We start from the raw sequence: 14768 nt of genomic DNA, 5'->3' as shown, positions 1-14768 counted from the left end.
GACAAACGCAACCACGTGTTCGAGATGCGCGAGTTTCAGTACTATATATTTTGGCACATACCGTAATTACAATTATTAACAATTAACTAAAAAATATTAGTAATGTGAATTATGCTGATGAAGGAAGAATATGCCATGTTGTATGTTACACTAAAACAAAAAGTTATAATTTTACTGTAGTTGTTTTTCTTACTTTGAAAGTAATCCACCTTGCTTGTTAGTTCCATTACAGAATATCAAATTTGATTCGCATGGAATTTCTGAAATATAATAGTAATTTATTATTTTCATTTTCATATGCCTATTCATTCCCCTACATGTCTGTGTTATTATGATAGGCACGTATTAGTTAGTACAATATTTTATCTTCTTTCACAAGCACTCCAATGGATGCTCAATATGTAGAAAGACATCGTAAAATATTTTTTAACACGTTGTTGAAATGGTTTGTGTATTTTTTGTTACTATCACTATTAGTATAGGCAAATTAAAACATTGAAGTTCAAAATAAGTTCTTGTATCTGTGGTGCAAATAAAAACCTAAAGCAAAGCAATGAGCAGTGGCTAGTCAAAACACTAAAATCAAAATGCCGAGTTCCAAGTTCACGTTGAAAACGAATTACAAATATGTACGTACCATAACTTTAGTGGGGCAAATCTTTGTCCGCCAAAGGAGCGCAGAATGAATGTTAATTTATAGACTAGTAAAAAATCTCAAATTGGAAAATCAGTTCCAGTGCCTACTGCAAAACCGACTTTGGAATTGTTATTCAAAATAGGAGTACTTTGTTCTTTTCTTGATGAATCCCAAGCTCAACACTCTGTTACGTGCCTAGTCGGCCGAACCCAATCATTAATATGTAATGAACTATTTAGCGGAAACGAAAACTGGTGGCAGCGCGACAGAAAGGTGGAAAGAAAGTTGATTATCGAAATCGGAGGAAACAGAAGAAGATTGTATTGATTAAAACAAATGAAAGATAAATGAATACGGATTTAAATATTATATACCAAGGATCGGAAATATAAATTGAAAGAGAAATTACAATGATTAATAATATACCCATAGATTGAATGTATAGCAAAATAAGGAAATCGGGATGTCATTTCAAAGCCGTGTCTTTCGGTCTTTCATCGAATTTGTTTCTTCGGTTACCACTGGAGAGGAGTATATCGCTAGATTTTTGTTAATTTGTCCTTGGTGGCGCTATAGTTATCTTTAGCTGCCCCAAAGCACTACGGTTGCACTAGCTATTTTAGACGAACTGGACCATTTCTTTAGCGATCCTGGGTTGTCCATTTTCGGTTTGATATAGGAGGTGGCGCTATATCCAGATTTTTTCGCCCTGAGCTTTTGTTAATTTGTCCTTGGTGGCGCTATAGTTATCTTTAGCTGCCCCAAAGCACTACGGTTGCACTAGCTATTTTAGACGCACTGGACCATTTCTTTAGCGATCCTGGGTTGTCCATTTTCGGTTTGATATAGGAGGTGGCGCTATATCCAGATTTTTTCGCCCTGAGCTTTTGTTCAGAAAAAGGCATCAGAGAAAATAAGAAGTACATAATCCATTCTTTATAATAGATATACGAGAGGTAGTCATAAAGTTTTAATTATAACCTCGTAAAAATCAAGCTGCGACCATGAAACTTGGTGATGGTGTTAGTCCTTCTCTACATATTCACCCTTCAATGCGACGCATTTTTCCCAACGATGGATGACTTGGCAGAGACCTTGGTTGTAGAAGTCTGCATTTTGGCTGTTCAGGAAACGTTGAACCTCGAAAATCACCTCGTCGTCATTCTGGAAGTGCCTGCCACGCAATGGTTTCTTCATCCGAGGAAAGAGGAAGAAGTCACTGGGTGCCACGTCAGGAGAATACGGGGGGTGAGACCAAATTTGATAGCCCAAAGAAACAGCATGTGTGACTGTGTCCTGTGCAGAATGACCTGGAGTCGTGGAGCAAAAATACCACCTTGGACAGCTTCCCGTGACGCTTCGTCTTGACAGCCTCCCGTAACCTCGTCAGAAAATTTCGGTAATATGCTCCTGTGATGGTTTGCCCCTTACGAGCATAATCTGTTAGCAACACACCATGGCAGTCCCAAAAAAACACTCAGCATCACCTTGCCAGATGATGTTTGGGTCTTCGCCTTCTTCGGCGATGGTGAATCCACATGTTCCCATTGCTTGCTTTGTTCCATTGTCTCGGGGTCATAGTGATACACCCAGCACTCGTATATGGTGATTAGGCGGCTAAAGAAGTCATCTGGATTGGCCTGTCACAGCTGCAACATTTCCACTTTCCATTTCAATTTCCTCGGTTCGGCGGGCTTTTTGAATGGGTGTGAGCAGTCGCGGCGGCGACCTTTGTCATGTTCAAATTGTCATGCAAGATGTTGAAAACTGATCCATGACTGATTTTAACTTCTTCCACTATCGCCTCGATTGTGATACGCCGGTCTTCGAGCACCACTTCTCTTGCGATTCCCAATTTTTCACAGAGAGATGGTCTGCCACTTCGTTCTTCGTCATTCAGACTTGTTTGACCACACTGGAAGCGTCTGCGCTACCTAACCACTGTGTCATATGATGGTGCATTGCAGCCGTACACTTCCACCAACTCAGCAAGGATTGTTGCAGCTTTGTTTTCCTTCAAATGCAGAAAACGAAATACCGCACGATACTCCACTTTATCAATGGGCTGCGCCATTTTGTTTTGGCTCCTCTAGCGGCGTGCTACGGTACTGTGCAGCGGGGATTTCAATGTGTACCAGGACTGCAGACATGTAACTGCAAACGCACAAAAAATTAATTACATAACTTTATTTTTTCGAGGTTATAATTTAATTTTATGACTACCCCTCGTAAGAAATAGAAGATATTGTAAATAAGAAGAAATAAGAAGTAGATAATCCATTCTTCAGAAGAGATAGAAGAAATAGATTATTGCTGTTAATAGAAGAAATAAGAAGTAGATGATCCATCCTTCAGAAGAGATAGAATAGATGATTTCTGTAAATGGAAGAAATAAGAAGTAGATGATCCAGTCTTCAGAAGAAATAGAAGAAATATATGATTGCTGTAAATAGAAGAAATAAGAAGTTGATGACCCATTCTTCAGAAGAGATACAAGAAAGAGATGATTGCCGTAAATAGAAGAAATAAGAAGTAGATGATCCATCCTTCAGAAGATATAGAAGAAATAGATGATTGCTGTAAATAGAAGATATAAGAAGTAGATGATCCAGTCCTTAGAAGAAATAGAAGGGATATATGATTGCTGTAAATAGAAGAAATTAGAAGTTGATGACCCATTCTTCAGAAGGGATAGAAGAAGCCAAACTAAGATTTATATAGAAGAGGAAAAGAAGAAGAAGTCAAATTTCTCTTCCATCTACGAAGAATCTAACTTTATATATATATATATATTTCAAACATATAATCTCTGTATGCTGTGAAGATTTTCAGAATATAGATCTTCATTTCTAAGATTTTCAACCATCTTAGATTTTCATGAAATTTGATGGATGGTAGAGAACATGAAGTAACTTACATTCGTAAAATTTTAGCCTTCAGTAGTACATGGTGTTCGTAAAGCAGGGTTGCCAACTTTAAATTATTCAATTCTTAACTTATACATAATAAAAATACAATATATCTCTGTGATTATGTCTGTCGATGGATTGCAGCTAAAGTTCCAAACAACATAAATTTCCAAACAACATATTTGTGAGGATTAAGCACGATTTTCTGGTGATTTTCTTCACGAACGTAGAAGTGATTTGAAGTTCTAATTAAAGTAATTGGATGGAGAAAGATGGCAGTCCTATAGAAACTAAGACTGCGCCCGTGGAATTTGTGTATTTATTGATATATATGTAATGCCGTCTACTTGAAAGCAACGGAAAATAACGTCTAGTTGTATTTGAATGCTAATGTAAAAGATTAAGATATTGATTAATGCAACGAAAAGAGCATAGTGATTCAAACAAAATACGTATATTATCTTAATTGCAATATTGCAGTTTTTAGAGCAAGCCTCCAGTCAAAGATATGTCTTTAATATAATGATTTTGTTATACGAGACTAAAAATATTAGTAAATTAGTATTTTTGGTGACCCTAAATAGCACAATTTATGCGTTAAGTGAGTTACTTATATATTTACTTTACATGTAAAGCCTACAGAACCTTAAATTACATTGTTTTGAAAATTTTAGGGCATATAAATCCGCCCAGAGTCATCACATACCTGCGGACAAACACACGTACGAACAGCGTTACTAATTCTGGCTACCAATATATGCATACGCCGTTAAGAATTTTATGTCCTTTCATCTTTAATTGCTATGACTGGTTGTTTACCGTACTTAAAACTACCTCTCCGTGCTTTTGATTTGTTTCATACTACCTTAATAGCTTGTACTTATACACGAGTTAATAACTATAGCATGTCCTCCTTGCAAAAGAAAAAAAATATATAGCTTGAAATTAATCTGTCGTTATTCCTTCCAAACAAACAGCAAATTGCAAATTGAAATAATTTGAATTTAGGGTGTATTATAATTTCTTTCAGAGCGGCTAGAATCAAACTTTACTTCAAAGACAGCCAGATAATGGAGGTTGAAAGAACGAAAATATACGACTGGACTGATTTTCTAGGTAAGTTGCGAAAGAAACTCTCAAGACATGTTTTTTCCTTAGTTTTTCGGTAATTTGTTAGATTGATTTATTTATTTTATTTTGCTTCGTTTTCTGCAAATTTGTTCTAATCGTGAATGTGATGATATGATTCAACAGATGAAATGGACATTAACAAAGAGCACCCATACCATGGGTGGGACCCCTGGCGTAGTAGTTCGTTTTGCTAAACACTCCAGCACTGAGGTCGGCGATGATAAATTACTATTTTTCTGTTCTGTGAAAGTAGCATCCTGATGCGGTGGCTTCTTTCATGTAAAATTCGAAATTTCTAATTTTACTGCCCTAAATAATTCTAGGGTCTCAATTTGTATACATGTTGCAGCACACCACAACAGAACACCATAGAGTAGACAGCTCTGGGATAGGCTTTTCTAGTGAGTGAAATACTAGGTCGTGTAAGATGTACATTCTCGAATATGCCATGTAGTTAGAAATTAAATAGGAAAACAGTAATATATTGCGCAACCGAACAAAACTGTTAAGACAATTAGAGTATAGTTTTCTTTAGCAATTTTCATCATCAAATTGACACGATAAATATACGTGCGGTTTGAAACACTGAACCAGTTTACTCCACCTGAAGAAAATTGCCGTTCGATTTGAACACAAAGAGGTGAGGTTCTTATTGCTTTAGTAGATACGAGTTAAAATATCTTGCTCAAATAATTGCAATTAAGCAATTCAGGATATGAAAGACGTGAAAAGTAACAAATGTCCCTGTTGGTTATGTTCAATTTTGTATGCCAATCATTATTTCAATAAATCAACACTCGCTGGTTAATCAAATTCGAATATATAGGTATATATTGATAGACGAAAAATTGTGATCCGACAAAGATTTAATTATGCATATATTGCTATATAACTATTATGGAATATTTTGGACATATAAAATATGTATTTACTACTTTGAGATTGCACAATCATTGTTTGAGAATAATCTCAGCTATGACTTCCCTTTATCGAGAACTTGGATGAAATTTATGAAAAAATAGCAAAACTACTTGAAACCTCATGTTCACCGTGACATGCCAACGGAAATCCCAGTTTCCATTGTAATTCGGAGTGGAGATTTTTCATTACAAATGCATATTGAATTGGCCTGATAGTTAACTCACACAAGCGTAATAAAGTCAATATTTTACAACAATAATTACAAAAGTTTGTAACCACGTGCCCATTCATTTGAACTATCACTTTTAAAGTCACCGCTCTTGAGCTAACAAGTATTCAAATTTCATTCAGCCTTTAATCTAATGTTTAATTTTTCATCATACTGAGGCAAACTCTGAAGCATCCCGTCATGTGTCTCATTCGGAAATTAATCCCACGACCATTCTTATTACAAGGCAACAACTGTACACCACCGACATATAAATATTTATTTATTTATTTGAACACAACTAGCGAATGCCCAATTACAGGGCTATACATTTTCTGCTTTGAGTTCGTACGTTTACATGATTTAATGACAATAAATATTTTTGAAGTTGCAGAAATGTAAATATAAAACATGTCAACACAAATAGCAGAGAGTATAATTAATAAAACAGGAACTTTTAATAATAAATCAAGTTAGATTGAAAAGAGGAACATAAAATATCAGACAATCTTGCATAAAAATAGCCTATATTAATACAACATTTCAAATATTACAATTAAAACGTATTATCTTGGCACTCAATATTCCACATCTGAACCACCACGTACAAAACAAAATAAAGAGATATGCTAATATAATGCTTTATAATTTACATAAAATAAGAAATTAATATAAATACAGTTAAACTAAATGATAGAAGATATGACTGCAAGACGTAATGTAGAGGCTTGTCTTCATGACATTCTGAACTACAGTGAATTAAGATTAACATTCCTTTTGAAACTGACGTTCTTTTTCAAATAGTTACAAGCAAAACCTTCGGTAAATCATTAATTCATATTAGCGTGATTTTACACTCGCAGATTATTCATTTATATATCTAACAGAATGAAACAATAGGGGCCCGTTTACAGTATTCAATATATGAGAAAATATATTACTCCCTCTGTCCCATAATTATAGTCCGGTATGCCAAAATGGTAGTACAGGAGTGACAAACGAAGAGGCAGATACAAAACACAATTTGTACTGATTCTTGAGTAATAAAGTTGTATGACTCATTCCAGTGACTCGTGTTCTTCTTCTGTATACACCAATGTCACAGTTTGAATATCGGACAATTATTATGACACAACAAACAAAAATGTACCAGACAATAATTATGGGACAGAGGGAGTAATTTATATTGGTGATAAAGAACGAAGAACCTGTAAATAACTAATACTCTATAAAGTACATATCAAGGAAATATGAAAGATAATACCTGAATAGAAAATTTCAATTGAATATTGTTCTACTGTCTTAATGGATTGTAGAGTTATAACAAAAACAAGGATGTTGAGTCCCCCCGATTTTAATTATTCTTAAAAATATTACATTTTTACATTTAGTAAATTTGTTATTCTAAAATGTATTAATATGATGTTTATGATTTTCAGCTGACTGTGGTGGAATACTTGGTCTCTGCCTCGGATTATCTGCTCTGGCTGTAATAGATGTAGCGTACTTCATCACATTAAGATTTTTAGCAGCAAGAAGAGATTGAAATTTAAAAATCTCAAAATCTTTGAATCTACTTTGAATACTTTTCTTTTGAATAAATACATATAACACACACTCACACACACCCAGGTACACATGCACGCCAAGGAATGGAAATTATGTTTAAGCAAAATAAATAAAGGGCTGTGGTGTGAAACATGGTAAGTAACATATTGGTCATTTTTGAGTTACAAAGAAAATGTGTCAGTGTTCAATTTTCGAGTGAAATGTCCATGTCATACAATCTGCATTGGAGCCAGTGAAGCTTATTAAATTGGTAAACACAACATGAGAACAATTAAAGTACAGTATAGCTTCTAATAAGATTTTTCTTAATGAACACAAAAATCATTGAAATGTCACTTACCATGTTTTACACCCGAGCCCTTCAAACAATAACAAATTATAGCAAACGTTAGTGTAATTGCTGTTGAAAAGAAATCGTATGTTTGTAATCTTTACTATTCTTACTGTATATTATGAAGAATGTTGCATGGTACAGAAATAACTTTTAATAAAGATTGTATTGGCAGTCACCTGCAATTATAATATTCTCCATGCATTTGAACGCAAACATTAGGTTTATGCAAAGGGAATAAACTACAATAGTATATGACACATTATTATTATCTATACGAAATAGACGCATCATACAGTAAAATATATAATAAATACATTACAAAATATACATATTTCACATAAATGTAAACATAAATATAGACACAAAGTTTTAATGCGTAGAAGTTTTTAAAACTAAAGGAGAAAGTAATTTGAGAATTCGATTTGTTGAAGTGAAAAGTGAATTTCGGAAGAAATGTAAAGTTGTTTTCTTCACGCAAGAGATATTTACATAAGATACCTTCTGATTTCTTCCTCAGGGACATCCAGAAGGCTGACATAATTTAAGTCCGAACTGCGGGGAATCATTCAGACACGATCACACCACCAAAATCTAAAACAAACGATTGTCTTAAATAACTAATTTAAATCACTTTCAACACGAACACCGCATTTCATTTTAATAAACTTTTAAGAAACACTGATGTTGTGCTTGTCGCATCATATCACTTTATTTATTTATTCATTATTATTAAACACAACAGGCGAATGCCCAATTAGAGTTTTCCACATTTCTTGCTTTGAGTTTGTAAATTTACAGTTTGATAAGAAATATTATTGTGCAGAAATTTAAATAAACATAAAACATGTCAACACTTAGTATTTCAGATCTTCACCATCATGCACGTACACTATATATAAGGAGATACAAATATATTATAAATTACATAAAATATGGAAATAAAATAAACACAGTATAAATCAAGGATAGAAGTTATTTACCTTGAAGAAATACATGAATTGTGTGTGTAATAAAGGATTTGTAAATAATTGACACTCTAGAAAGTACGTACATATATGTAATTGAGTATAAACTACGAAAGAAATATATATTTACAAAAATTGCGTTCATGTTTACATTGTTAACATTTATTCTTCCATTCCCTGAATAACTTTTTTGAATGTCCCAATAGGCATGTGAATATATCTAATATTGGATCCCTTTCGGAACATCTGTTCACACATTCTCCTGATAGGTGATTTATTTATAATGTTCGATCTTCTGTTACTACAGTAAAAGAGGCCCCCTTTGGATCGTGACTTGGAGATAGGAACACGTATGTGTATTTGTTCTAGAAGATGTTACACTTGAATATTATTGTTCATGATTTTGTATAAGAAACAGAGCAATTTCATCTTCCTTCTTTTGCTGAGAGAAGACAGGTTGTGGTGTTTACAGAGGGAAGTGTATGATTCGTATCGGGGATGTATGCCTGTTTCATTATAAGTGGCGTACCTTACGAATTTAGACTATAGCATTTCTATTTTATGCGTGTACGTTTTGTCCTGAGGAGACCAGATTTCTGCTGCATATTCTACTTTGTTCGGACTAAAGCCTTAAATATTATTTTCATTACTTATTTGTTCATAAACTCTTTACTCATTCTAATTGCGTACCCTAGGTTCCTGCGTGCCTCATTTACGACCCTTTCAACATATGTTGCAAATGCAAGTTTTGAATCAAATGTAACTACTAGACGTCTCATCTCGTTAACCCTATTAATTTTTGTGTTACTTATTTTGTAATTGAATTTGATTTGCTTTCTGTTGCGCGAGTATGTCATCGCGAAGCATTTTTCTATCTACAGATTAAGATAATTTATTCTGCACCATTTTGTTACTGTATTGATACGGACATTGAATTATCGCGATGCACGAAATCGCGAAATGTGAAAAAAAATGCAATTTTGAACATTCTGCACGTAACTACACCCCCAATGATGAAATACAGAAGGTTGTTTCACGTTGATGGTAACGATTTCGATCACCAGGGAGCAGCACGTAGACACAGCACAGAGCAGCCAGAGCCAGTAGGATGAAAGTAATGTTTGTTGACTTTCAAAGACGATGGTTGGTGTGTGAGTGAGTGTTTATATGGCACCAAAAATTCCAGTCTTTTGGGAGGGGTACATCTGTGCCCTTTCCGACGTTGGCTATAGTTATAGCCAGATAATTCAACAGTGCCACATGAAAGCATTCCATGTGTCAAAAAAGGGCATCAATGCCGTGTTGAATCGCCATAAAGCTTGCACTGCGTCTGTTGCTAGAACCAGTCAAAGTGGACCTCGGGAATATTGGAAGCCCAAGCGTTGATCCGATGTTGTGCGGAAAGTGAGATCCGTGGTGCTATGTGAAAACCCTGCAACGCAAAGAGTGATTGCACAGGCAGTGCAATGTTTCCTTACAACTGCAAATCGCATCATAGCCCAAGATTTACAACTTGTGCGGAAGCACTAGGCTCAAGTTCATAAGTTGCGTGCCTCACATGTCCAGGAGAGGAGGACCAACAGTCGGAAGCTCTACGAACGCCATCTGGCAAGGGACTGCTGGAAGTATGTGGTGTCCCTGGATAAAGCATGGGTTTATCTGTCGGGATGTGGTAAAAAAAAGGGCCATCTACTATCGTCCACGTGATGCAAGAGGTCGATCTGAGTGGGTACGTGAACGTGCTGAAAGTTTTCCAAGCGGGTTCATGGTTGTTGGTGGTTACTGCCATAACGGCTAACTTCCACTGCGCAGAGTGGAAAAAAGACTAAAATAAATGCAGCCTATTACCAGACGAATATTTTGGAGCCACTTTACAAACATGATATTCCTTCTCTCTATGGCAGTGACACATCTCGTGTTGTCATCCACCAGGACAAGGCTTCCAGTCATAAGGCAAAGTTCACGCAGGCATACATGGATCGGATGGCACGTTAAACATGCATTCATGTAATCCCCTTTACACACATCCCTGTGAAATCCCCCGATGCCTCTTCCATGGATTTTTGTTGGTTTCCGTTGTTGAAACGAGCCTTGGGAAGCAGACGGCTCCGCGCAATTGAGGGTCTTTGGAAAGCTTTTCAGTAGGAATATGATCGTTTGGACCAATGTGTTCTTCAACGCAGTCTCCTCCAATGGAAATTCCGCTGCAGAACAGGGGTATCACGTGGATCACCACCGCTCGTGGCGTCACGGTTTTTCTTAAGATGAGGTGGGGTCAAACTTTGTTACCATGGACGTGAAACGACCTTCTGTATGCATGAGTTTTTTTCCGCGAAGTATTGCGAAATGTGTGCTTTTCCACGAAATGAACGCTTTTTAGCGAAATAACCGTGAAATATCATCACATTAAGTAGAACACACGCAAAAACAAAAAAAAAAAAAAAACTGTCGATTTGTAACGAAACGTTTGCCTAAAGTTTCCTACCACTTGCAGCTGAAGAACGTTTTATCTTCGATCACATCAGTAAGACGCTGCAAATTGAGATTTCCCATGCACATAATCTCAGTTCGAAAACTTCGCTTCTTCGCCCGAATGTCTACTCAAATTCCAGTTTCATTTAACTTGCGATAAGATTAGTCAGTTCCCGCACATCAAGGGAAACAATGGTGTTATTTGTGTTCAGTCATGAATGAATTTTGTTTATTATCATGTGAGTTTCAAAATGTGTTTGTGTATGTGGGGTAGTGATTATTTTATTTGGTGGACAGCAAGGATATCCTTTAAATACATACAATGAATAAATTACTTGAGGTATGCAATTTAGAAATTAAGTGATTTTGTGTTGATGTTTTCTTGTTGGTTGGACAACTAAGTACTTGTGTATGTGTACAGTATATAAAAATGAAGTAGTTTATCCATTTATAGCTCTTTTGTATGTTGTTTCCTCTCATAATGAGAAAGTGTGTGCCATTTTTTTTTCCACCGCTGGTATATACCGCTGATCTAACATTTTGTTTACCGCTCTCCTCAGTTTTAATTTACCATAAATTTGTCTTCCTATGTATTGATTTCATTTTGTAACGATTTGCAGTCATCAATATTATAAATAGCCCTACCGAATTTTAAGTCATCCGCGTATAGGAGTCTGAATGAGTCACACAGGTACTTTGGTAAGTCATTGATGAGAATTAAAAACAACAGAGGTCCTAGATTCGAACCCTTGGGGACTCCTGAGAAAACTGCGAACTCTTCTGTTAAAATTCCATTATAAGATATGTTCTGCTTACGGTCGTTTAGATAAGAAGTAAAGAAATTTAGTGCTGGTTTGGAGAGGTCGTAACACGAGAGTTTACTCAACAAAATATCGTGATTTACTCTGTCGAAGGCCTTGGATATATCTGTATAGATGACATCTACTTGCTTTCTTTCTTCTAGATTAGTTGCAACGAAATGACTATATGTCGGAATAGGTTCGTAACAGTGGATCTACCCGGGACGAAGCCGTGTTGGATTGTAGATATTACTGGGGATATGTGTCACAACAATCTTTTATAAATAAGACATACGAAAACTTTTGCGGGCGCAGACAATAAAGCTTTGGCCCTATGCTCTTCAATGTTACCGGTGCCACTATTTTTGGATACGGGACGCACTGTAGATGTTTTCCATTTCGTGGGAAATACAGACGTAGCTAGGGAAAAATTGAATATTTTCAATAAGGGTAGGGCTAATAAGCCTTCACAACCTTTTAACACGTAGGGCGGAATGCCGTCAGGGCCACAGGATTTCTTTGGTTTTAACTTTCTTATTGCCTTTTAAACATCTTCAATACTGACTGCGTTTAGTACAAATGCTTCAACTACGTCTATCTTTTCGTGATCTTCGATTAAATTGCAGTCGTAATTCGCGGAAGTGCTCTTATAGGTGGAAAGGAAATGCTGAACAAAGGCGTTCGCAATTGCCTCGTCATCGTCTTGTGTAGTGTCATTGTATTTGAGGGGCATGTACGTATTTTACCTTCCTTTATTTTGGACGAAGGACCAGAAGTGTCTAAAATCGAGTTTTCTATAATTTTCTGTGTCTGATATGCAATTAAGTTTTTTCAATTTGCCTTTTGGTTATCTTGCGGAGAGCTTCAAACTGTACACGATGAAAGTTGATATTAACAATTCCGCGTTTCCATTTCTTATGGTGGTGGGATTTGATTTTAATGTTTTTAATTATGCCACTGGTGAACCAACTAGGATATCTTGATGTTATGGATTTATTCATGTACGGGACGGTGACTTCGAAAACTTTATCAAGATTTTCGTAAAAGATATGAACCGCGTCATTTACATTCATTTGATTGGATATTTCTTCCCATTTGATGGTAGCAATTTCACGGTACATTACTTCAAAGTTTGCTTTTTGGAAATTACGTAGGCTTTTAGTTTTCTCTTTATTTGCTTTAACATGTTTTCATACCAAGAATTCGATGCTAAGTTGGGGGTGATGTTCATCCTCCGATACTAACGTTTCAGTTTCTTTAACAGACCTACACGTTTAGGATGTTAGTCTGAACAGAATCTAGTGGTTTGTTGTTGGTGTTTAACACATTGTTTACACTACTTAAGTTATAGTAAGACATAAAGTTGGAGAGAATTTTATATTTTTGCGAGCTTTTCCTGAAATCATAATGAGAACCTGTTACTTCCGGCAAGTTAAAATCACCTACGAGGAGTATGCGTGAACTGGGAAGACATACAGAATAAAACGCTTCATAAATGGAAATAGTACACAAGGGTGGAAAATATACTATGCATATAAACATACATAATATCGTTATTTACAGTTTTTTCGAGGACACATTCAATTGGTAGGTCAGCTAATTCTATGGTGGTTGATATGAATTTTGTATTCCTGCTCCAAATAAACACGGCTTCCTTTCAGTTCTTTGCTGTTGCGTAACACTTCTTCCTTCTTTTTGTCCGACAAAAATTTGCATATCACAGGTGTGTTCGTGTTTCCTTGCTTCTTCCCGAGACGATGCACACGATCGACCTCACCGAGGGACACTTTCAGCTTTCCTTCGATCAGTTCCCGGATTTTTACCTCGGACATGGCATACGATTCGCGATCTTCTTCCTGGATGCCATGAAACACGAGATTTTGCCTTCTCGACCTGTTCTCTTGGTCCTCAACACGCCATTCTAAAACCTTACAATATCCCTGTAAGTCACTCACTTCGTCTGCCAACTTATCCATATCGTTTTACATGCTTGTGACTCTGTCCACCAGCTTGGTGACGGTATCTTTCATTTCCTTGATTTCATTCATAATAGCCTCGTTCGAACTTTGGAGAGACTTGATGATATCACGGATTTCACTTAACTCGCTTCTGTCTACTTTCGGGGGACCGGGGTTTATCTTAACGCCGCCAACAATTAATATCGACAGTATCACCAAGCCGTAAGATTGATAACATTTCGACGGTTTAACACTGTCACTGGAGGATTCTTGTCGGGTCTTGAGGAAAGATCTCGATGCACAGAAGAGTCCGATCCGTGATCGGTACACGGCCAACGACACACCCATTTCCGCGAATGTCAGGTAGGACCTCAAGAAAACACGTCCGCACTCTTTGAAGTTCAAGCAAAGTACTATACTATACTATACTATATTAAAATCACGTTTATGTCATTATAATTTCTCAAATTGTAAGAACGAACTGCACATATCTCACGAAAGTGGACTTCAGGAACACCATAACAAACTCCACCAACATCACTCGAGAACTTCTGGAACAGCCGAAAACGCAATAAACCCTTTGCGATTTTCTGAACGCGACCTTCACGAGAAACTAATATCTTATTTTTAAAAAATATTTTCATTCTACGCTTAGTGTGGAATAATGTGTCGAGGCTTCATAACAAACACAGTACTACGTTTATAATATATGAGCCTAGTAGAAAAATAAACTGAAAATTTCAAATATATATAGGGTGCCCATAAATTCTCACCCCGCCCTGGGTATTGTGAGAACGGCAGTAAATAGAAAGAAATGGCGAAACACGTACATTTAAGATTTGAGGTCTGATACGAGAACAGAAG

At 36.2% G+C, this 14768-nt stretch overlaps 1 protein-coding gene across 1 annotated transcript in view; it reads left to right on the top strand.

The window, feature by feature from the left end:
• The window catches only part of LOC146004755 (uncharacterized), a 393261-nt gene extending 385599 nt beyond the window's left edge, over positions 1–7662 (top strand). The window contains exons 16-17 of the mRNA XM_083143730.1: positions 4577–4662; positions 7246–7662. Of these exons, the coding sequence (XP_082999856.1) occupies positions 4577–4662; positions 7246–7352 (193 nt within the window). The 3' untranslated portion in view covers positions 7353–7662. The remainder of the gene's footprint in view (positions 1–4576; positions 4663–7245) is intronic.
• The last annotated feature ends 7106 nt before the right edge of the window (positions 7663–14768 follow it).

The sequence above is a fragment of the Lepisma saccharinum genome, chromosome 22 (assembly GCF_977018435.1).
Source record: "Lepisma saccharinum chromosome 22, izLepSacc3.1, whole genome shotgun sequence".
NCBI classification, from domain to species: domain Eukaryota; kingdom Metazoa; phylum Arthropoda; class Insecta; order Zygentoma; family Lepismatidae; genus Lepisma; species Lepisma saccharinum.
The sequence above is the reverse complement of the archived record's forward strand: the minus strand, read 5'-3'. Positions and strand labels throughout refer to the sequence as shown.